Here is a 25,256-nt window from a genome sequence, read left to right as displayed (position 1 = left end):
TAACAGCGCCCAAATGACAATCGGATGAGAATGATAATGGGCGCAGTCACTACGCTGTCCCGTCTTTCCTTCTTCGCTTTCTCAGCGCTCTCCTCTGTCCTCCGCTATCAAAGGTGGTCTGCTATTTTGCTAAATGTAATCGCAATATTGAGCTAAATGTCCAGTTTCTTTTTCGTCTAAAATATCTAAAATGCTAAAGGTACGCTGTTTTTATTACAAAATCATGCCTTACACAGACGAATTCAAGTTTTCTTCACTTATTATTTTCCTCAGCATCCGTTCCTTTCTTTGTCTAGAAGCTGGACGACACCTTCAGCTACCTGTAGATGCTGACACACATTGTGCCGCCCGACTTCCTACGTGGACGCCCCTCTCCTCTAATAATAACAATAATTGGCTACGAGGAGAAGAACGGCGCAGTAACTGTCTCTCTTACGGCGAACATCTGAATGGCATTCCCTTCTCTTGCTTTTTTCTTTGACACAAGTTAGCTTTTACGTTTATTCTATTGCAAACAACACAGCCTGAGAAATATCTTTCTCTCATGCAAAAAAAACACCTCCTTGAATTGTCGATGCGCCACAAACATTTCAAAAGCAACCACATGACCGCGATAGTATCTGCTTTCAAAATCGGTTAGTTCCATCAGCGTTTCCTTCAGGTATATACTATAAAAACAGTAGTAAAAATTGTTTCCTACTCATTTCTGCATACAGTTGTCAACAATACAGAGTTTTTGGTGAAGCCAATGCAACTGTTGTTCACCGGTCTAAGATAGTTTTGTTTTATTCAACCAAATTTTTCTAGCTTTTTTTGTTGCGTTGCCTCTAACCTTACGGAGTCTCTTAGCCTTGAAGGGAAGTTTTGACTATACCACGCACATCTCATGTTCTGAAAGGCACCGCGTCTTTCTGCGCCTGACACAACAGATGAGTATTTCGTTTGATTAATCGAGGGATCTCAAAAGCATTTATAGCGGCATTTCAGCCACGGATACGAAGCTGGGCTCCGGGCACTGCTCGTCCTGACGCCTGCTACAGTACGGCATAATAGGTCGTTGCAAGTTCGTTGCAAGAAAAAGCAAGTCTGGGAAGCCAATATTGCGAGAGAGAACGCTGAAAAACGAAAAATTACGTCTCGGTGCCCGTGCGTATAGTCCGGGAGTGGTGAAGCAGAACGACGTCACAAGCACCATGTAAGCGCGGGCTTTTCAAACAGCATGAACCACTGCTCCAAATTATGCGTTGACTTACGTTGTTACGTCCCGGTTATTTTGATATTTCCGATAGAAGCCTATGCCCAATAAAATGAGGTCAGTTTTATGTCACCGCGCGCTCACCGAAAGATCTCTCAAAAGTTCGATTCAGACAGCTGATAGTCAGTGACAGCGTATGGGCTCCCAACGACGCTTCACTGACCTGTTAAGGTCAGCACTTAAGAAATCCTGGCCTGACTTATTTCTTATATATTGGCTAAGCAAAACTAAAATCAGCGAAGCGATACCCGCGATATACGGTATTTCCTGAAAGCTTTAAGAATAAGATCGCTTGGCCTTCGGGGCGTCTCAGACCATGCTTGAATAGACAAGGCATTAATTTTTTTTTTCCAGTGAAGAAGTTGACAAGATCAATCCTTTTTACTTTCATGACGCAACATGAAGAGTGCAAGCATCACATAGGTTAGCTCCCACTAAGAACTTGCATAAAACAAACCGTTTCTGTCTTTTGAACCTGGTATTTAAAAATTACGTTTACAAAGCAGCCGCAGCATGCAGTCCTTGCTACCTATAACATTGCTACAATGCACGTTCTTCTCATAAAAATATATTCGTCAATGATGTGCTGTTTTCTTTACTCTACAACGGTCCATTCGTAAATGAAAGGCTTGTGACCTGCAGAGACAAAAATGTTTATTTGGGTGCCGGTTTTACTGGTATGCTCAGCCAAAAGCATGAAAAAAAAGTTTTCGCCATTGAGATGAGTTGGCATGCAACGATTTGTCGGATTTTGCCTTCATGCAACGATACAGCGCTTTAAAAAAATGCAAGCTCCATTTGCTTGGGCTCGACACCACATCGTCTTTCAAGTGGGCAAAGATATGATGCATGCAGTGAAGAAAGTGCCGCCACTCACGCTGCACCCTGAGGAAGACCCTGTTGGACTCGGCGGCCCCCTCTGCGTTGGCCGCCACGCACGAGTAGTGGCCCGAGTTGGCGCTCTGGACGCCGCGCAGCGCCAGCGACTGGTTGCTCACGATGAAGTTGGCGAGGCGCGAGGCGAGCTCGTGGCCCTCGAAGCGCCACGAGACCTCGATGAGGCGCGGGTTGGCGTCCACCTCACACTCGAAGTAGACGTCGGTGCCTTGCACGATGCTGGACCGATTGACGCGGTTGCCCCACGCCAGGCTGACCCGAGGCTTGTCTGCGAGGAGCAGGTGGTTTAAAGGCGGAGAGCGATGAGAAAAGGGTCATCGCTTTAGCAACAGTAGGCGGCAGCAACTTCGAAACTAAGAAAAAGGTGCCAAATTAGGCAACGCATCTTTCACATGGATAAGTATCTTGCACCACGTTTATTCCCAAATGGACATGAAAACTCTCATGGGCGTCCCGTGGACGTTCCAGCAGTTCCAGTGCCCATCAGGTTTTTATTTTTTTAGAGTCCTTCGCATGACGATAGTGACCGCTCATAAAAGTTTGTCGCGGCCGTCGTGAATTGAACCAATATAAGCAGTATCAAACATATAATCAAAATATTCCTTTTAATAGCGACCAAACGCAGTGGAAAGAAAATGATACGCGACTGTGATCAAAGTGCACTGACAAGCGGTCTTACAGAGCTCGACAGCAATGCTGCGCCTACGAGCGCGAGCGTGTCAGTGCCACAGCACGGCGGCAAAACATTATATACGCCCCTGCACATGCCCCAGCCCGGACGCCAGCATCAAAGCCATGTTTCATTTACTTTCGATGAGACCTGTACTTCCAATAGCAACAGTGTGGTTTACCACGCGAGCTTCGACTGCGCTACATTGCAGCACCAAGTTTTCCGAGTTTTCGATAATCAGGAGCGCGGGAAAGCTGGTATGCCTGACACTGATTAGAAGGTGCCCCCTTCTGCTGTCTCGACACTAAACGGGATCGTGAAGAGGTGGCAGCACGCAGTTCAGTCAAAGCTCTCGTGGAATACATTACTTCTGTTCGAGACAGTACATTACGGGTGATCAACTGATAGTTAAAACAAATTTCGTTGTGTATTTTCGTTCTCTCCTGTTTGTTTCTTTGTTTGTTTCGTTGGTTGTCTTTTGATTTGTTTGTTTGTTCGACATCGGCGATGTGCCTGCCAATGCCGCTCACCGAAGCCGGCGGTGTGACAAACTTTTGCGGCCTGACTCTAGAGTGATGCACAAGTGTGTGAAACACTTTTCCTCTTCGCTCACAGCCTCTCCATCTTCGTAGGCGCACTTCATGGGGTTTTCCAGCATCATGCAGAAAAGCATGCTGACTTCATCGTGAGGCCACGACCCTGTCCAGCAAGAGCACTAAAGGCGGGATTTCTATCAGCGAGTTTGCGTTGCCTTAATAACAGGTCGCGATACTAGCAGAATACATTACATGCTCGGGCGTACAATGGAAGTTATCGGCCACCATTCGCTTAGCAATCGAGAAACATGCCATATGTGTTCCATTAGTAGCACTGAGTCCTGAGAATATGTATAAGGCACGTGCATCGATGTGTATTTGGTTTTGATTTTCATTGAGCTATTTTTTAAAGCGGTTATGGTTTGCGCATCCCGAGAGCAACGCCCGCACTTCCCCCAAAGTCAGGAAAAAAAAAATAAGGCATACGGCGGTTAAAAAAAAACGCACCTGCCCCGCTTCTACAGCCGGTGCACTGCGTCACAGAAAATGTCTCACTAACGTTAGGCTCCGTTACAAATGACAGCAGGTTCGTTTCGCTCTGCCCAGAAAGATGAATTCATCTACAAAGTAATTGTCATCAGAGTTCTCAGAGCCAGCACGATAAAAGGGCCACAGAAGAAAGCAGGCGCTAAGCATGGAAGCGAACTGGGCAGACGACCACGTCGTTACGGACAAACAACTGGAAGTGAGCAAGGAATTTAAACACCTTCCACAGCAAGCATCAGCACAAAAGAATGAAATTATGCACGATCAACCGACCATGGCCGATTGTTGCAGTAAGCGAGCCCGAGCCGAGCTCCACGAACATGACATCAGGACAGAGCAGCGAGACGTACAGGTGCATTCCTACGTACAGTCGTTCATCCGGTGTAGTACCGCAAGGACCGCACTCAAAGTTGTGGCCACCAGTTCCCTCCCTGCTTCTCTTTCTGAAGCGTTCCCTTCCTTTTTTTTTACGGTTCTTTCCTGATCCTCTTAACATCACGACCTCCAGCTCTACGTCACTGTGCTGAAATCAGGAACGGAGATAAAGGTCTTGTAGGTTTTTTTTTTTTTTTATGTGCAGACCTAAACCAAGCATATGAGGCAAAGCTTCAGGAAGGTCTCCAGATTAATTTTGGTTGCCGTTAATTCTAAATTACGCTCTTAAATCTCGATGCACATGCGTATACTTTTATTTCAGCTCGATCGAAACATAATAGGTGTAGTCAGTATCGATCCTGCCACCATATGGCCAGTACCAAAAGGCCATTGCCACTGAGCCACCGCAATGAATGCAAAAAAAAAAAAAAATGACTGGATGGTTAGTACTATGTAAGGCGAGATTCAGCGACATTTGTTAAGGCATTTCTATTTTACGATCTGTCCTGGCAGAGAACATGACAGCGCCTTCATAACTTTTTAGTTCTAGACCGCTCTTTTTAGTTTTCCCAACGCAGTCGATTTTAGAATAGCTGCGCTCTCCAGTCCACCGGTCTTGGCGCGCGGAGCCACCGATAACCTTCTCCTCGGGCGGCGCGTTTCGCAGCAGCAGCCGCAGATGAACCGTACTACATTCCACCGAAAGTGTCAATGCTCTTCCCATGGTAATTTCCGAAAATTTCCCCCGGATAATTCTTCAGGTAACCAGCTTCAAGTTACGCATTCCTATTCTCTCGCCATACCCTGTTGCTTCCACGGTAACCCTCCTCCTCCTTCCGAGTAACTACTCTCAAAGTGGATCCCGTGGAAAACATCCACCGCTTGCGTCTTTACACTCTATCGCCATACCACCCACTTTCCTCGGTAAGCACCCGCCGATAGTTCCGGTGGTAACCACGCAATGGTTACGGATTTTTCTGCTCACATGCCGCCGCGGTTGCTCAGTGGTTATGGTGCTCGGCTACAGGCCCGAAAGACGCGGGTTCGATCCCGACCTCGGCGGTTCAATATCGATGGAGGCGAAATTCTAGAGGCCCGTGTGCTGTGCGGTGTCAGTGCACGTTAAAGAACCCCAGGTGGTCGAAATTTCCGGAGCCCTCCACTACGGCGTCCCTCATAGCCTGAGTCACTTTGGGACGTTAAACCCCATAAACCAAACCAAACCATCCTCCGCTCCCGTCATGCCCTCCTCTTTCCATGGTAATAATCCTCGGAGTGGTTTTCATGGCAACACATCCACCGGTTACGCCAACGACTGCGACATACTACTACTACGACGACGCGAAACCCAGGAACAGGATACACTAAGGGTTACAAAAAGATTATGCCACGCATAATCCCCGTATATAGCCCTATATATAGGGTTCATTCATTACGAGAAAGCATTTGATTCAGTTGAAACTTCAGCAGCCATGCAGGCATTGCGGAATGAGGGTGTAGAAGAGTCATATGTGAAAATACTGGAAGATATCTATAACGACTGCACAGCTACCATATTACTTCATAAAGTCAGCAATAAAATTCCAATCTGGAAGGGCGTCAGGCAGGAAGACACGATCTCGCCAATGTTATTCACCTCTTGTTTACAGGAGGTGTTCAGGGGCCTGGATTGGGAGCAACTGGAGATAAGCGTTAAAGGAGAATACCTAAGTAATTTGCGATTCACGGAAAACATTGCCTTGCTAAGTCACACAGCAGATTGGCTGCAAAGCATGATCAATGAGTTAGACAGGCAGAGCAGAACGATAGGTTTTAAAATTAACATGCAAAAGACCAAAGTAATGTTCAACAGTCTCGCAAGGGTACAGCAATTCACAATTGGTAGCGAGGTGCTGGAAGTGGTAAGGGAATATGTCTACTTAGGGCAGGTAGTGACCGCTGATCCGGATCATGAGAGGGAAATAACTAGAAGAATAAGAATAGGGTGGCATATGGCAGGCTCTCTGAGATCATGAATGGCAGTTTAGCAATATCCCTCAGGACAAAAGTATACAACCGCTGTATCTTACCGTACTCAACTACGAGCCAGAAACGTGGAGTCTGACCAAAAGGGTTCAGCGAGTTATGGAAAGAAAAATGATAGGTGTAACGTTAATAGGCCGCAAGCGGGCTGAGTGGATGAAGGAACAAACGCGGATTAATGACATCCTAGTCGAAATGAAGAGGAAGAAATCGTCTTGGGCAGGGCATGTAATGCAAAGGCAAGATAACCGCTGGTCCTTAAGGGTAACGGAGTGTATTCCAAGAGAAGGCAAACGTAGCATGGCGCGCACGTGGGTGGATGGGATCAAGAAGTTGACGGGGATACGGTGGCTGCAGCTGGCAAAGGACATAGTTGATTGGCGGCGAGACATGGGAGAGGCCTTTGCCCTGCAGTGGGCGCACTCAGGCTGATGATGATGGTGATGATGGTTACTTCCCTCCTCTCAGTACGCCCAAACATCGTACCCTATCGAATAAAATACACTGTAGGGGACACTTAAGCTCCGCCTTAGGTGTATATGACACGATATTCTTAATGGGTTAATGTCCATATATGCGCCATTGGTCATTCTCTACTTCACATTCGTAGATCGCGTGGTGTCCTCATACTACTACTGGCGCAGTGGTGCAGCGGTTAAGCTAAGAGCCACTGCATTGGCAGGTGGCTGTTTCAAACACAGCCACCGAAGGGGCTTTTGAGACCCAGGTTGCTCTTCCCGAGTAACCTCTCCCGACCAATCATTAATTCAATTACCACCTGCCTCGCTGGGCAGTTTGCTCCTAATCCGGTGCTCAGGTTGTGATGACGTCACAAGGTGACGTAATCTAGCTGGCAGGTAGGACGTCTGCTTTTCTCGACACAGCAGCGCCAACAACGCCGGCGATGCCACTGATCGGGACCCTTAACGCTATGACATTAAAGATTACAGCCTGAGCCGTGCTACGCCTCTGCTAAACTCTGCTTGTATGCATGCGTGAGGCTAATCATATTATGCACGCCACGCGCAAATTAACCCGGACATAGTGCGGGTTATACAGAAGATTTTCTGCGGACACGAGAGAGATAGAGCTTGATTTGGTAACTTCATTTATCTTGTCAGTAGGTGCGGTGTGCGCCCATCACTGCCGCGCTGCTGGACCTGCTATCGAGCAATGCCGAAACTTGGCGGTTCAGCACTGCGCCAGTATCAACTGCAACTGTATGCCTCCTCCGTCCACGGGCAGTGGAAATGGTTGCTTTCTCGTTTGCGTGTGCAGACGATACGCCACCTCGTCTCGTTCAACAGTAGCAGCCTTTTTTTTTTTCCTGTTGCAAGCCAACATGAATCTGAGATCGTTGTCACGCCCGAACGGAACGCCAATTAGAAAACAAAAACAAAAAAACAAACATGCGCAGCTTTGCGGCGAAGCCATAGTTAGTCAAAGCGTTAGACAAGCACGGCCATAACTGGGCCTGAGAGTGGTTTAGATTCGAATCGCGCTCGAGTGTAAAAGTTATTTTCATGTCTATTTTGTTTTACTTAATCACGAGAAGCATGGACAGACGCAGAATGCTTGAGTATTCACGTGACTATGATGTCGTCCTCAATTCTGGCACAGGACACAAAAACTGGGAGTGAAAACGTATAAGGCACCTTTGAAAAAAAAATGTTCGCCGAATCCGTGCACTTCCCTATGTATACACCCCTTACCAGCAGTAAATCAACGAACCTTATGAATAAATTTTTTCTCACTGACGAGAATTCAAACAACGCACTACATCACTAAAGAACAATAACTACACTCCAGCATAGTTTAGATTCTCTATGCAACCTGGAACATATTAAAAGCGCTCTAATTTTTATTCTTGTTTGTATTGTGCAATTGTGAAATGTGATCGGCCATATGACTATCGTACCTCATCTCTGTTGTGAAATCCACAATTTATCCAGCACTGAAAAGTGATGTCCCCTTCCCAGTGACCTAATTACGATGTAAAAAAAAAAGCCTTTATCTGTTCGTCTCAGGATAATTAGGGCCCTTCCTTTTTGTCACCCCTATTTAGATTTTACCCAATTCTTGAACCCCGAACATATTTCTTAAAAATCGAGTTTAACCCCATTTATTCCCGCAAATGAGCCTTTTAGATGAAGTTGGTTTTCCAGCTCACAAAGCTGAAGCCGCCGCACGAACAGTTTGTGGATATCTAGTACCTACTCTAAAGAGATGTCTTGGGTCAACTGGGGATCGCAAACCTTTTTTGACGCTCGTTTTTATGAGGCGGATGAGTTTGAGGATGAATTCGTAAAGTGCGATTTAGAGGCGAGAGGCCAAAACAAGGGTACCGCCCATAAGTCTTAACGGAGTCACTGTATTAAGCGCTTCCCCTTGACCCAAGGGCCTTGAGCGTTTAAAATAGTTGCCGTCATACTGAATGTACCCGCTCTGAAGAAATGAAGGTAGGTCGGTCTTGCTCAGACGCGGGAAGGCTCTGTAGCAGATTGGTAACGTACACAACGAAATATTTGTAATCGGTTAGGACAAAACAATCTTCGTTAGCAATCATTTCTTTAGTAAAACCCGCGATTTTTACATATGCTGTTGATAATATAATGAGCAAAAAAAAAATAGGGCACTTTACGTCTCCCATAAAAACGGCCTGTGATAGTGAACTATAGTGAACTGTCTTCTGCTGCAAAAAATAAGCCAGAATTTTTCTCAATAACGAAATTTTAACCTGAATTCGAGCTCGAAAAATATCGCCCGATTTTTATCACCTGCACCCCAGATTTCGGAAAAAATAAATCCGGAAATGAAGGGCCCTAAATAGTATAAGTCAGCTCGGTTTGTTCCTCCGAATATTTTGTGACACCAAGCCGCCAGTATTAACACAGACCAGAGACTTCTCAAAAGCTGGATTATGGCAGACTTCACAGTAGTCCCCCTCATTGATTTTTATGCAGGCCCCGATAAATTAATGAAATGAAACTACTCCAAAACGACGTTCGATGGTGATGCCGCCTGTAGTAGTGCTGCAGCATTTGCGTGCGTATAAAAAGATTCACAGAGTGAAGTAGGCACCACGCATACACATCTAAAAAAGCCTTCGGAAGTGATGTTTAAGCCACGTTCCTTACTTATATTTTCGAAACGCTCTTTCTTAACGCGTTACAAACAGTACTGCGTATAATTTCCGCAAGTGATTTTCAAAGTTGAAGAAACGTGACGGCCAGGAACACTTACAAATGTGCGTAATGGCCGTAGCAATATGTTCACCGAGCATACGTCGTTGTCAACATTCGCGTCGACGATTTTCAGAAGGCTCTTTTCAGCAAAGCAGCATTTTAAACGGCTTACATCTGTGACACTATACACCGTAAGAATGACAGTTAGTAACTAAAGATGACTTCAGCGAGTTTTAGATCTGGGCCAGCGTATACTGAAGATCACACATGAAAAAGACATATGCGTTTGAATCAAACTAATTCAAAATTTATGCCCAACAATGTTGTTAGGAGCTTCCTATCGAAAATATTTCTAAAAATTGTAAACTATTCACGCTACCCCATATATTCGTTTTTGATGCGTATGTAGCGTTGAGCCACAAGAAAATTTCTGAGGAATGCCTTGGCCTATTTAAAATAGCTTTTTTTTCGCATCGGCTTGTCAGTTTACATCATTCTTTGTGGCTGTTATACCGCGTCATAATCAAACATGAATTCTAACACATCGACATCTCGTTAAGGTTACGACGTGAAATTGTGTGCTCTTTAAAACACGAACTCATAATCAAAACTCGGTGCAATAAGTATCCATAATTGTTAAAACTGTATGGACGTTGTTAAAAATTTATTCATGCAGATGGTATATGCCTGACCAAAAGGTTTATTGTCGCTTATATTTTCCCGCATTGTTCCTGTGTTTAATGCGCGCAGACTCGTTTGACGCAGAGCCAGACGCTTAGACGGTTGAAAGACTGCTTGGTTTGCCTCTGAGCGATTGATTCCATGCTGCTCCCTTAAAAATATTTCTTTTGGTGCCAGTACAGTTGAAGATGACGATCGAAAAGTATAAAATGCATTACTGAAATTGAAATGAGGTCACTGCTTATATTCGAAAGCGGCGCAACATCTAAAGTTAGAACAAATGTCATAAGTGGGAAGTAACGTAAACTGGTACCGCTTATAGCACAAAGAAATAACCACTTTGCCCTAGCGCCTAGCAAAAATTTCAGTTATCTTTGCCGTGCCTTGTTCCCATCCTCTGTGGTTTATTAAAAAAAAAGTCTACAAAAGAGATGATCTCAGCAAGTATCGTTACTGACTTCCGTCTTCTACTGAGAAAAAAACATGCACGAAAACTTTATCACACCTGAAAAAAAAAAGAAAATTTCAATAAGCTTCATTCTACTCTTGAGAAACCACCGTAAATCGATAGCAATCGTAAAGTACAACCAGGCATGGCTACTCTTTCAAGTTTGAAGGAATTTTTTACGAGGAGAGCTTCACTTGGCGTAACTCCTATCGATCATACGCCCTGATGAAATATACATGAATCAATAACCTACTAGGCGCAAATACCTGGCGGCGAAAAACAGTATAAGCGGCTAGAAGAAGCTCGCACGGAATTCACTCCTTTGCGCCCAGAAGAAAGCGAATAACGGGTGAAACGTTCTCCACGAAACTCTAGAATTTGCTAGGCCATATTTGCCAACTACGATTCTGGGAGTGGTAGCGGCCTGCTTTAAGTCCACAGCGAATGGGAAAGAACAATGATGGCAAGATGGCTTCACAAGTAAGCAGGGTACACCATGAATAACTATAGAAAATTGAAATTGGAAAAAAAAAACAATGTATTGTTCAAATAAGATCGAAGAGCAAATACGATGCTTTTCACCCAGCAGAGCACCACGTATATCAAATAGCCAATCAGGCATATGCCGAGCATGCTGAAATATTAACCACTGACTTATGTTAGAGAAAGAAGAAGAGCTAGCACAAGCAAACGCAAGAGAATGACACGAAAAAACGCTTGTCAGTGTCGCTCCTTTGTGCCGGTTTGTGTGGGCATTTCGTATTTCCTTAACAAGCGCAACTAGCCCAGCAAAAAGTCCTGCTTGAAAACCCATGTTAGCCACCATTTAATGGCGAGTTCTCAGTTACTTCACTTCTCACAAAATCGTAAAACGCCTACGTACGAAACGAAGCAGTCATGAAAATAGAGGCAAATATAGAGAAATATTACATCTTTAGAATTTTATATAGTTGTTAGAGATGGAATGTTACGGACAGTTCACTTCTGACAGCAGGCGGCTGGCATAATAGAAAAAGAAAGACAACCTGAAAGCCGGTGGCAGCCGAATCCACAACCTCCGCATGTCGCTTACGGTGCTCTACCAATTGCACTATGGTGGCGGCTACCTCTCCTTATATTTCGGAGGTATTTACGTTCACTGTAGAGTACTTTAACTTTGTGATTGCTCATCTTAGCAGTGAACCTGGCTGTCAGTCCCTGAGCCACAGTGAACATAATCACATAAGCTCAGAAGGCACTGTACACGCCATGCTCAGGTCATCCCACCATTGTCACGTTGTCTTTTCTTCTATTTTGTTAAATTCTCTTGTCTCAAATTATTTATCGGTTTCTTCCTAAAACAAACAGCAACCATAAGGCTACAAAAATATTTTTTTTTTGAAGCACTGGTGGCTTTTTTGGTATTTGGCATAACTAACCCTTCATCTTTCACTCTTTTTTGGTCGTAAAATACGTATTGTAATCATCGCTATAAATTATTATAGGTTCCTCATAGCTCTTGTTTTCTTGCTTAGCGTTTAGAAAATTACGACAAACTGAAACCCCAGAACGAGTGCCTTGCTTTGGCGATCACGCACTCTGGCGTGCTTGCTGTCTCTCACTATGTCGGCCGCTTTAGAGGATATTCCGTTTGCGCACGCCACTTGCTTATGCATTGTGATTTCTGGTGTGCAAAGTGAATTTTCTTTTGAGTTTTCTCGCAACCTTCACTTCCTCTTGATTCCGTTCGCAAGGCCATCAAGGATTAACATAATAACTTACTAGGAGGTCGGAGGCGGGGGCAGGGTAACCGCACCACAATGCTTCTGACTTGATACCTCGGCCATCGCTATTTCTCAAGGAAGACAGTATTTGCAGATTTGGGGGTAGCCGCAGAGCTGAAAGCATTATCAGCTTGCGTGGTACTTAAGAGTCACTACAGTTAATTTCAGTTTTGGCTTTGTCTCATTGCCATCGCTGCGCACAATAAAATTTGCGGGATACTCAATTCCATTACGTAATGAGAATGCGATAGCCATTAAGTCTGAAGTCAACTTGGCCAGCTTCTCCTCCGTCATAGCTTCTCGTCGCATACGCTGAGCCGGTGCAGACGCCCATACTCCATCTTCAGCGGCATACATCCATGGTCGCCCATTCCGCTTGCTGTGATTTTCCATCACGCTAGACACGCACGGCTTTTATTCTGACTTCATTCTAACCGTACACGCGGAGCTGACTAGGCACGTCTGCATACAATCGAACGCACCTGCCAGTTGACACCGAGCCCACTACCGCGCTCGGCTATGTCACGTGGTTTCATTACGTCACACACCCCGCCGACCATCCAGTGAATTTTATGACAGACGACGCCGCCGGTATTAAAAGCCAGCACCTGTTCCCTTCCCCAACTGTTACGTGCATGCATGAATATCTGGCATGTGCATATCTACAGGGACTATGAGGACAAATTGAAGTCGCCCATCATCAATAGCCTTGTGGCCTTAGTTGCTTATGCCATTAAACCATGCTACGTTCAATGAAAACACAGCTTTTATAAGCTGAAAAATGTTAAAATTTAAATTCAAGTGTCGCCATCCCCCGCCGTTTTAGCCAGTAAGCTGCGGTGTGTCGAGACAGACTTTAGCGCACCGGAACCTCTGAGGCTAGGGAACATCACCCTTCACTTTAAAACCGCGATCACCAAGTCCTGTCCGGTACGGGGGCCACGAGTCTAAATCGAGCGGTGGGAAATTTTAAAATCCTGTTTTCTCGGTCATAAATGCGTCTGTTGGCGCCGAACAAACGTCGACATATCCTGAAAAAAACGACGGAATGAATTTTTAATAAAAAAAAAACGTTTGGTAAAGTTGTCCTCGGTGTCCCTTTATTTCAGCCAGGTTGCACCGACATGCTCTCTTAGCTACCAGCAGGTGCCAGTAGAAAGGCAGCGTGGCCATGCAGTGCCAAGAACGCGGCTCTGATGAGCTCCGGTAAGGGCAGCACATCGACCATCAGTATTGCTGTCGTCACGTCACTGACGGCATCACTAGTTTCACTGAGCGTGTAAGACTCAAATGGAGTCACTAGGAGCGTTTCTAATGTTAAAATTATGCTTTTCAGTACACATCACCATCGGTGGACATTGTTCGGAGAGTCTAGACACTGGTATTTTCGAGGCAAATGGTCAAAGTGCAAAACTGCCTTTAGTGGCACTGTCACGGCAGCGATACACGACAAAACCAAGGAGCAAGATAGGCGCCGACTCGAGCGCGCCACATTACATTCCACTCATACCAGTAATGCCGCCCTGACGCCACGCACTCAGAATTTCACTATGCCCCCTTTAGCTCCCTTTCTCGGAGTCAAGACTAGGTTGACCCGCCACTCGTCGGCAGTGCTTGGAAACGAAGTGCCGGTGGTAGCAGCTAGGGGCCAAATGCGTTGAACGGCTCTGCTACATAACCAGTGGCCTGGTAGAACGCTCCCGTCTCTAAGACTGCGTTGCCGCCAAGTGTGAACGCTGCCGGCGAGGCATAATTGCTCTATCAGGACCACTGATTAAGTAACGGCGCCATCTGTTGGATGCGCGAAGAAGTTCCACGACGCTTAAACCATAGTCGTGGAAAAGCGTAGCTTGTTTGGCCGGTTGGTGCATGGTTACGAAAAAAACCAGCAGAAATAAACGCGTTTAGAAGGACTAGACAGGACGATACCGGAGTAAAATTCAGTTGCGTTTTCAGCGTCGTCCTGTCGACTCCTTCTCGTTGACGGGTCCTTTCTTTCTGTTTTTTTTTTCTGAAACCATAGCCGCTTGCTCTTATCTGCATAGTAGGTTGTCCTGTCTACTCTACTCCGTGGGCACAACCTATTTTTTCCCGCTGTTTCTGCGAAGGCGCCGGTTCATCTAACGCAGGTTATCCTTCTCAATCAATTGGCTTTTCAGTCAATTTGTTTGCTAGACCACGCAGAAAAAAAAATTTCCTGCTAACCGACATCGCGCTAAGATTTGTTCATGACTGCGCATACGTATGTACGCGTGCATGCACGCCCTGCTGCCATTTCATGAAGTTTTGTTGATCAGCTCAGCATCTATGAGGTTCTAAATCATATCGCACGTCGCCGGGAGGGTGCGCTCGATACTTATTCGACCGTACTCGGGCGGCGCTCAAGGTTGGTAACGATGTGTCGTCAGCATACCGGGGATGGCCGCTGTGCGTCATTACGGGGCATAGCTGCGCAATTGAATTGCAGATGGCACGGAATGCAGAGCAGGCTAGCCCGCGACGCAATGACTACGGGATAAGTATACATGCAGAGGGGGCGGAAAATGCGGCGGCATACGCTGCAGTCTTCGTTGCGTTCAGTCCATTGTCAGTCCCAGCGCAGGGCACCATTTTTCTTATTTATTTTTAATACCCAGCCTAACAAATGCCGCCTGTACCAGTCCGGTAACCCGCGAAATGACCACGAATAGCGTAACACTGTTGTCACATGCAACGGGCGCGCTTCGGCCTGGCGACAGTGTTCGGCATTAAACAGCGTAGCCGTTACCGACGGCGCTTTGCGTATCTTTCCGCGTGGCAGACCCATTTACCCGCTCCCAATGGCGGGGCGGTCACGGAGATTTCCTTCCGGCTCACTTGTCTTTTTTCCTTCCTGTCGCCATTTAATTCCTTTTTAGTTCCCTTCTTTCCTTCACATCCGACGTCTCAGCAAAGCGCTCTTCGATCCCAGTGAGCGTAAGGTAAAAGGAAAGACACTTCCAGCGCTCGGTGCGCGAGACAAACGGTGTGCTTCAGCTACGGCGCTGTCTGAACACCAGGGTTCGCGAACTACTGTTACCCCCTCGCTTCCTTCTCGGAGCCCGTTTCGCGAGAGACGACGACAAGGAAAGCAAGAACTACTCCGCATCAACCCTAACGACTCCCATAGCTGTCGCATTTTGCAGCACGGCAAGGTAACGACAAATGAGGAAAAAAAAAAAAAAGAATCGGACTCGTCCCCCGGGCACTGGCTTCAATATTCATTCTGAGTTCGACAAAGAATGCGTTTCAATGAAGCGAAAGGGTTTCTAGCTCAAAGAAGCCACCGCAGCAGGATTGAGTGCTGAAATCGGAATGCCGGCGAAAGCGGTTAATTTGGCGCCGACTCCGGTCGATAGGGGTGCTGGGGAGTGGCGAAGCCATTAGAATGGAATCTGCCCTGGGGTCTCCGCGCCTCATTTTGCCAGCCTGCCTGCCGCTGCTTTCTTTGCCGCCGCCGCTTCCCTTCGGCGGGACCATTCCTCGCCGTCATTTAGGGCGAAACCGCACGAGTCCATCAAAAAGAGAGAAGCAGCGCTAGCACCTCGCTGATCACGTTCGCTGAGGCACACGGCGGCAGGAAAACCTCGGCTGACCTGCGTAAAGGGTACGCGCGGAGTGCGCTGACTTGAAGTGACGTGAAGTTTCGAATCCTATCTAATGCAGAAAGCGCGACGCTGTGCACTGACAGGATATCTGTTGAACCAAAAAAAAAAATCAATGAAAAGCATTCTAATGCACGCAGTACCGATGTACGGCATTACACAGAAATCTTCCTCGGTACTATAGAATTCATAAGTCTTTATTTAGAGTGGAAAGGCGCTGTTGTCCGTACACAGGAGCTAAAGTCCGAGCTGCGCATTACCGTATGGCTTTAACTGCATGCACGGGGAGAGGGGGTGGTGAAGTGCTTAAATGGGCCTATGCACCGACAATGGTTGAAGACAAAGTCCACTAGTGGGCTTAGTCGCGAACCTGCGCGTGTGGATGTGCAGGCAAATGGGGGAGATTGCAAAGCTATCGATCCGCTTTCTCGACGGTGGTAAACGAGTGGTTTAAATCCTGACTTGCGTAACCACGGCCGGCATTCCAACAAGCACGCATAGGCTGTGCCCCAACGTGTGCAGCGCGTTCGCACACACAGCGTAGCAGGGACGCCTTGGAGTGCCGTTGACTGCCTTTCCCATGTTGCCTTTGTCTATGTCGTCAGTTTTGGGCGTTGGCGTTATCGAAAAGCCAACCTAATGAATCCGATTTATCGATTCTATTGACGGTGCTCGCATATCGGGAAACTCTAGAATGCGCCATCACAGTATTTTGTAGTTTTCGGCTGCAATATTTTACGTTCGATCTCAGAATGATATAGTACCTTAATTACGTCGTCGCCGCATTTATGATACATTCTCAAATCAGGGCTGTTCACAGTTCATAAGTTTATCCTGGCGGAAAGCCTTACTTGAGTCGGAGAACAAGTGTCTTCAGAAACTGCAGGTGCTTACCCTGGCTTTCGCAGCATTTCTATAGCTGTAATTATTAGTGCGAAAGCATCATTTCGATGGGTAAACCCCGAGCAAGATCTTCCGATGTTGTTGGGTTTGTGCCATCGAGATATTGGGATATTTGTAGATCTGCGCCATCCCTGCCAATGCTTCCGTCATCCCACAACATCGTTTACACTCCCAGCGCCCCGCTTGGCCGATACTTCCGCCCATACCGCGTCGCCGGCGCGCTACGCCATTCCCGCTCCCGGCGCGCGAGAGCCATCGGCGTCGGAATCACGCGAGCAACCGCACGGCGGCGATGGACGCGCGCTGTTCGTGCCGCGCCTTTTCATGCGGTTGCCTTTGAGGCGATGTTGCCTCAATTGCTGTTGCTCGTCCTGATCGGTTTACCTACGTTAAAACTTCACCATTTGCGACATTAAAAACAATTGATAAGCGAACATTGGAAAGACAACAGTACAGAAACGAGATAAGCCAACATGCATGCCATTCTGCTTTCGAACGTTTCTAGAATTTAGGCAAAAAATGTCTGTCATTTGTTTCATCTGGTGCGCATTCTCTGCGCGCAGGTGAAAGCAGCGGCTCTCATCTTGACATGACAAAAGCTTTGTGAAGAAAAATAGTTTCCGCTTAAAACTTCGAAAACAATGAAAAATATTTTCTTCGGAAATTACGAAACTTGGCACACAAAGTGTTTCTTTCTTTTTTGTCAGCGTCTATTAGACTAGGCTGAAAAGGAAGTGACATTTTTTTCAAGAAACGTTATCTGGCTCTCCGTAACAGGATTAAATTTCCCGAAATAGACGTTATAGCTTTCATAAACGCAGCATCGGGTCTGCTAAACTCAGTGGGCTTCATAACATCACCGCGAAGTTCTTCACTTGCAGGTCAGTATAGTAGGAAAAATAGCCTTAAAAAGAGATTGTTAAAAGCCTAAAGGGCTTAAAGTGCCCCAAAAATGGCTTTCTGCTCGAGTGCGGGTGAGTTGCTCATGTAATGAATTTTACAACGTCCGCGAGGATCAGATACAGCACCACCAAAATTCCACGCTGTTTTTCGTTACCCAGCGTCATCGTCGCACAGCTTGGGTCTCTTCCTAGCTCCTGATATCGACTCCTTCCGACTGCATGAATTACAAATGAACGTAAGCGCATTCCTTAACACGCTCGCATTGTATTACCTTCACCAGTTTCTTATACTTCTTTTTCTGGAAAGGAGGGGGGGGGGGGGGGGGGGGGGGAGAAACGACCCGCTGCATTCGGAACGACTGTTATTTTGTAAGTGGTATTGGACTCTGGCAGTAGCTGAGTTTTCTTCAATCCACTTGTATATTTATGCGCCTATCAAAACGGACCCCCACGCCTTCAGAGAGGTTGGCAGTTGGACCAATGGAGTGTAGTCCTAAATAATTTTGGAGGCACGCCACGCGGCACGTTAAAACTCTTGACTTTTCTGAAGGCAGTATATTGAGTGCCACGCAAATGTTCGTAACATTTTTTTTTTTTTCCCCTGCCGGTCAAACGGATGAAAGTACCTAATCCATTTCCTATCTAACTGCGGCTTTCGACCTCGGATGCCTGCAGTCATACTTGAGCTGCTGCGTAATTTCAACTTTTATTTTATTCTTTTCTGGCTCAGGGTGGCTAGAGACGCGTGCAACATCAAAGAAAATGCGTGCTTTTTACCGCCTTACACCCAGTACAAAAAAAAAAAAAGGTTATTTAAATATTTCACTTGACGGCCCGGCACTTCTTCGTTTGTGGCGTTGGTTCTTACCTTCGTTGGTACTTGATGCAGAACTTGGTAGAGTTCTGTGAATGGACAGTTTGGGCTAAAGGGGCTCTGCTGTAAAACTCTGAGCAAACGCACCTCTCCACCCTCCTTTCCACCCAAGCCTTTGACATGACTGACGAAAATCTGGGGATAGAGTCCTCTTTTGGGTCCGCAGCTGCAGTCCTGATGGCGATCAGATAATCACCGCTTACGTAAAATACGGATGCCGTAAACCAGCGCAGGTCAGATTAATTTATTTACAAACCTATTTAGACATCACACAAATCTCTCTAATTACAGCGCAGTTGAGCCCAAAGAATTTTCTAAATTATCTGGTCATGCACGCTCTTAAGGTGCCTTATCTGAGCGCCTATAAATCCTGCAAAAAACGAGATACAGAAATGGGGGGGGGGGGGGGGGGGGGATACTATCTGGCATTTTAGGAAAATGGCCGTGAATTTCGACAAACAGCACATGGTCGGTCGGTTGCTCGAGATTTCCGGTAGTTTGTACTTTGAACCCTAAGCTGACCCTAGTTTCATGAGGCCAGATCGCGTGCGATGTCTTTTCTGAGCGAAAAAAAAAATTCACGTAAAAGGTGCAAGATGAACAGACAGCGAAATTCTGGACCCATATTCTGCAACGACTCACTTCTCAATCCATTTCTTTGCTTATATTCGTACTTGGTCAGTGCAGTCTTTGCAGGTAGCAGAAGAAAATAAATATTATTGAAAATAACGGATCGGGAATAGAGACGTTACAAAATAACGGCCCTACTGTACGCAACTCCTGCTTCTTTGTCGATTTACTGAAAGCTGCCGATTAAAATGGAGAATGCAGCGTAGATTCCATGCCTGCATTCAACAGACAGGGTGAGGCCAAGTAATAGACGGGGCCAATATATGAGTTTAAATTAAAAATACGAAAACAAAACTAAAATCGATAAAGCTTTGTGTAATGCTGCCTAAAGGTATCTATAGCATCGCTGTATGCATTGCAAGAAATACCTGGCTGTAGAACATGCAGTCCAGCAGGACAATCACAGCGAAAACCAGTTTCTATGGCAAGCTGTATATCCCCATGAATAGATTATTGATCTATCGGGGTTTTACGTCCGAAAGCGACTCTCTGGATATATCGACCACCTGAGGTTCTTAAACATGCACTGACATCACGTAATTTGCGGCCCCTATAATTTCGCCTCCATCGAAATACGCCCGCTGCGGCCGGGATCGAACCCGCGTCTTCGGGCCAGCAGCCTAGCACCATGTCCACTAAGCCATAGCGCGGGCCTCATGAATAGCAGCGTTTTTTTTTTTCATTTTTCTTAAAAAGCATTAGTTATAGACAAAGTGACGACTGAAGTGTCTCTGGCGTTCTTAAATGTTGCTTTTTTTCAATTAATCTTCGTCTTTCTTTTTTCATACGAGACGTAGTCATGCCGGTATTATGCCCAAAGACGACCATTCGTTTATTATGCAATTCTATTTTGCCATAATCGCGTGCTTTGGTTTGGTTTATTGGTTTATTGGGGTTTAACGTCCCAAAGCAATTCAGGCTATCAGGGACGCCGTAGTGAATGGCTCCGGAAATTTTGACCACCTGGGGTTCTTTAACGTGCACTGACATCGCACAGCACACGGGCCTCTAGAATTTCGCCTCCATCGAAATTCGGCCGCCGCGGCCGGGATCAAACCCGCGTCTTTCGGGTCAGCAGTCGAGCGACGTAACCACTGAGCCACCGCGGCGGGGCTAATCGCGAGCTTCCTCGGCATTACAAGTAGCCTGTGGGAGGTACTTCCTAACATTACTCTTGAGTTATTGTTAAAAAGGGAGCTAGAGCTGTTGTCAGGCAATCAAGGACGTAATTCGCCAACCTTTCGCCACGTGATAATCGGTCTTTATTAGAACGCTTCAGCATAGTGTTACCGTGTACCGCCTACCGCATGCGCGGCTTCAGCCAGACGCCAAAGCGCGCATGCGCAGATGGCCCCGAAGAGACCAGGTGTGAGTTCGCCTGAAACTCACCCCAGGGAATAATCTGCCCGCGGGATTTTGGCGGCTGGCGGATGCTGTGTACGGTAGCGGTACACCGTAGCGATATGCTAAAACGCTGTGTTGGCCGGCGCGGCCCATGCGCTAGAATCTGTTTCGAAATGTTCTGCCAAAGTCTGCTCTGCACAGACAGTCACAGTCCGTTTTAACAACTGGGACCCTGATTCACCGGTGCCAGCTGCAGCTTTTTTTTTTTCCAATATGCTGGGTTCAGTTGTAGCCCTCGTACCTGGATTTAACCTGTTTTTGATGCCCGGCACGAAAAATGAGAACGCGAAATGCTACTCACAGTGCACCTGGAGCAACCAGCTGTCGGCCACCTGGTCGTGCCCGGCCATCCTCGGGTTGGTGGCGACGCACCTGAGCTGCCGGCCGTTGTCCCTGGCCCTGGGCACGAACCCTAGCAGCGAGGTGGTGACGTTGCCTCCGGCCGAGAGGCGCGTCTGGGCGAGCGACGCGTTGAGGCGCACGCCGTCCAGCCACCACGAGACGATCGCCGGCGGCAGCGAGCCCTCGGCCTCGCACTCCACCTCGGCGCGGAACTCGGCCGACAGGAAGTCCTGCTTGCCCCGGATCACCGCGCGCACGGGCTTCACTGCCGGGGGGGGAGCGGCACCGGGCGGGGCGGGGGAGAGAAAGAGGAGAGAAGGATGGGTGAGATTCAAAAAATCCGCGCAGTCAACCGCACTTTGCTGGTGCAGTGGACAGAGACTGCTAGCATGTCCCCTAGTTGTTATGTACCAAGTTTCTATACAGATGTCGGTGAAAAGAATTGTATGCAAACCCTTTAACAAAAAAAGAACGCCATAGGCTTTACTTAAGGACCGTGCATTGTGTCTCGCTTCCCGTCGCAGCGTTCCAAATCTTTGGAGGCTGAATGGAACTCTAGTCCTTTATACTGAGTAGCTTAAGGGTGACAGACGTGCTACATGAACCGCACTGCTTGGCACGGAAGCAAAATCGGCGCCCTGTAAAATTTTACCAATTCAGCTCACCAAGCCCGTTTCGCCGACAAGCTGCAAATTAAGGTAGGCTAAATAGCGTTCCAATTGCACTGAGCTGTCACCACCGACGAGAGGAAGGCTGGCACGCCTACAATGTTCATGAGCATGTCCAACTCGCGCCAAAGAGTCGTTATAGTTTCTGTATCCGTAGCGTTTCTCTCAGATTAATCCACGACGTTGAAACGGCACCTAGCACCGCGTTGTACTCACGACCACCACAACCACGGCGACTTCGACGGAGTGTCTCGCGAAGTAGCGACGCACGCTAAGCCATCACCGTTTGTCATCTTAAAAAATCCCAATAACCGATAAAATACTTCCATGGGACGAGGTGTCATATCTCACCACAGTGGAAGATGTTCTTTGCGGATTGGAAAACGAGTGTACGGTTGCACTGTTTACAGCGTCCATGATGTCGTAATAGTATTAAGCAGACGCCCCCGTTCTTAATGACAGTTGTCGCGCTTTTGAATATTTCAAGTGACGAAGCAGAAGCACCTGCTTCTCGGCTCAAGTGATATCTCAGCTGCAATGAAATCTTTATTTTTCTGGCTCCATATATGATAACGGCAAAGCTACCGCAAACATATTTCGTGGTTATAAATAGATGTTACGACTAGCAGTGTATGACATAGATTTAGCAGTATATAGAATTCACTCTGACGATCATTTCCAGCAGCCACAGATCGGTAGCCAACGCTTTAACAAGCACTGCATCTTACAAGCGAAAGTGTACATCCTCCAACGGTGCTGGAATGTGCGCCCGTGTAATCGCGCCCGAAGCGCTGCTTCGCCGCCAGAGCCGTTTCTGCGCTGAAGGGTGCACTTCAATGTGCACTTGCAAGATACGGAATTACCCGGCCCGCTCTGATTACGCAACAGATCGATATATCGACGGTGGACACAATGCGTGCCGGCATGATGTGGACGCCCGAATGCGCGCACACAAAAACAGGAAGGGGATTTGGAAGAGGCCATTTTTCTCCCAGGTTATTTCTCGCCTCACGACTGAGCATTGTTTCTTCCCTTTCCCCGCGGCCAGCGTCAAAGCCCTCGGCTCGGATCTCGGGCTAAGAGCGCCGCGAACAAAAGTAAAGTTAGGCGCGAGGGGCGAGGACTGCTTTCAAAGCAATATTCGCAGCCGGGCACTTAAGACGTTGGCCGAAGAGAGCTCAACATGACATCCATCCGGCTCCCCGCGCCATCAGCGCCGGCCTCCACGAAGGACGTGACGCGGAAGCCTGCCTGCTCTCCTGGCAGCCGCCGGATTGAGCAGCGCCGGCCCCCGCCGCACACAGCGTCCGCCGTGCGCCGGCGCTCCGTGCAAACGGCCCCTGCCGCCGGAGAGGCCGACTGCTTAGCGCGCAGGCCGACTGCACGCCCGAAACGACGCGACAGGCGGCCAACGGTGTCGCGTTGCAGCACGAAATATAGGTTCCGCTGATTACGGCTCCCACGTCGCACCGTCACTCTACTCTCTGTTTCCTTTCTTATGCGTCTTAGCACCTTTCGGCCCCTTGCTACTTGCGCTTTTACATTCCCCTTTGTTGCTTTTTCTTTCTGTCGACACATCTTTCCTTTCTCTACCCTTTCATGCGCGCCTTACCGCGCAGTGGCGGCCGGTTTTTGCCTCTTATTTCACGGTCCTGGCGCTTTTTTCCTTCTCTATCTGAATAGAGGGGATTTGAGCATGTTTGTCCCCAGCAGGCGGCGCACGTGGCATGCGGCATATTCTCTGTGACTGGGGAGATGTAAATGAGAACCTACAGCTCACTTTCAGGAGGGGGACGCATTCTCTTCTCTTTTTGAACTCTCTCCTCCCTCGCTGCACCCCGGGCACACTGTTCGCTGCGAGTTCCTTATTCTCCCAGAAAGCGGTGAACTCCGGTGGCGTGGCTGAACTACAAAGTTGAAGAAACGACCCGGCGGAAACCAAGCCGCGTCGCAACCCTCTCCTCCCCTCGTCGGCGCCGCCCGTGGCAATCAGCGTCTAGAAAAGCTGTCGACACGTGCTGGCACGGCGAGCTGGAAAAAAGTGAATATCCGTTATGCGCGGGGAAGGCTCGTTACCATGTCTGCATCCACGACAGCGAGGCCCCGCTCGTTTCTCAGCGTTGCGTACCAGTGCGCCCGGCGATACGTGACGGGAAAGGCAAAGGCCACGTGGGGAGCTGCAATCATAAATTCGACTCCAGCGGCGGCATTGGGCAAGCACCGAGTTTAGCGCCAGCTCTGGTGCTCCGGCGGCAGAAGGGCCGGCGCTGAGAACGACGCCAAGGGCCTCTCGAGGACCGCGGGACGCCGAGTGCGCCCGCTCCAACAGGCCCGGCAATTTCACCTCGATGGCTGCTGGCGCGCAATGCGTCTCCAACGGGGAACGGCAGGGGATTGCCGGGGCAGAAAGTTGCTACTACCGGCTCACGGTCAGTGGTCAGTGGCCAGGGGCGCTCTTGGTTTTGGTTAGACCGCAAAACTTTTTAACATGGTTACCGCCACTTACTCCTATAGTAGCTCCTATAGTGCAGAGTGACTTCCATCGTTCTGAAAGATGCATCTCAGCTCAGAGACTCTGGACTGGATCCCGTACGCACGCCTCTCGGTTCTCTTTGTCTCTCTCTGTATGTGTGTGTGTGAGTGAGTGTTTTCGCAAGTTATGAAGCGAAATTTTACACCAGCAGCTATATGGGTATCATTCTGCAAAATCGTGTCGTAGTCGTCGCGCAAGCCACACCTCCCCCCCCCCCCCCCCATTCCCCCGCCCCATGCACACGAAGACTGCTTGCTGAACTCGGCTACACCAACACTGCCAACGCTACACCCGCTAGCCCCCAACCCATGGCGTGCGTGGCTTCTCCTACCCCCGTACCCCGGACACCACCGCCTCAAGCCCCAACGCTAACGCGCTTATGGAAGTGAAGCAGCACAAGTGCAACAGACGTGTCCCATGCACCTAAACAGAGCTACTAAGCACTCCAGCTGCAATCAGCATTTCCCGACACTCCAGCTGTCACTGATATATTAACATTACCACTAGAGTAAACGTCTTGTCGCTTGTTAAGTACAAAACTGGCCACATAAAGGTCCCCATGCACTTGTCCCTTCTTTTGTGAGTATAATGGGTGCATACTGCGGCAACATTCGGGGCATGCGTCTGTACGGTACTTGAGCAGTGCCATTGAATTCACTCTCGTCACAGCGCACCTAGGTCTGACCACCCTCAGTGCGCGCTGCTTTCAATTATCTGCGAGTGGGGCGTTTCACAAAATTTTATTCATCGTAGAACGTGTCAGTAGTGTTGGCAGCACCCTTCCCCTTTTGTTGTTGCCATTTCGCTCAGCAAATTTCTATTTGAAGTGTTTCCGCTTCTTGCGACAATCAAGACAATAATTATTTCATCACCACGACTAACAGTTCTGCCAGTCCACATACAAAATCAATCTGAGTGATTGAAAAGCTTCATTTGTGACGCTTCACCTTCCATTCGCCAAAAAACGCGGCTATTGTGCTTCTGCTAATCTCGTTGTCT

General features: G+C 47.8%; 1 protein-coding gene across 1 annotated transcript in view; it reads right to left on the bottom strand.

Annotated features, from left to right (window-relative positions):
* Window positions 1–25,256, bottom strand: part of LOC149351538 (cell adhesion molecule Dscam2-like) — a 192,813-nt gene that overhangs the window by 30,169 nt on the left and 137,388 nt on the right. Inside the window, exons 5-6 of the mRNA XM_089577047.1 lie at window positions 21,016–21,321; window positions 2,133–2,420 (exon numbers count right to left, since the gene is read on the bottom strand). Coding sequence (XP_089433173.1) covers window positions 2,133–2,420; window positions 21,016–21,321 — 594 coding nt within the window. The remainder of the gene's footprint in view (window positions 1–2,132; window positions 2,421–21,015; window positions 21,322–25,256) is intronic.

This window comes from Amblyomma mixtum, chromosome 3 (genome assembly GCF_055824585.1).
Source record: "Amblyomma mixtum isolate Tamu chromosome 3, ASM5582458v1, whole genome shotgun sequence".
Classification (NCBI taxonomy): domain Eukaryota; kingdom Metazoa; phylum Arthropoda; class Arachnida; order Ixodida; family Ixodidae; genus Amblyomma; species Amblyomma mixtum.
The sequence above is the reverse complement of the archived record's forward strand: the minus strand, read 5'-3'. Positions and strand labels throughout refer to the sequence as shown.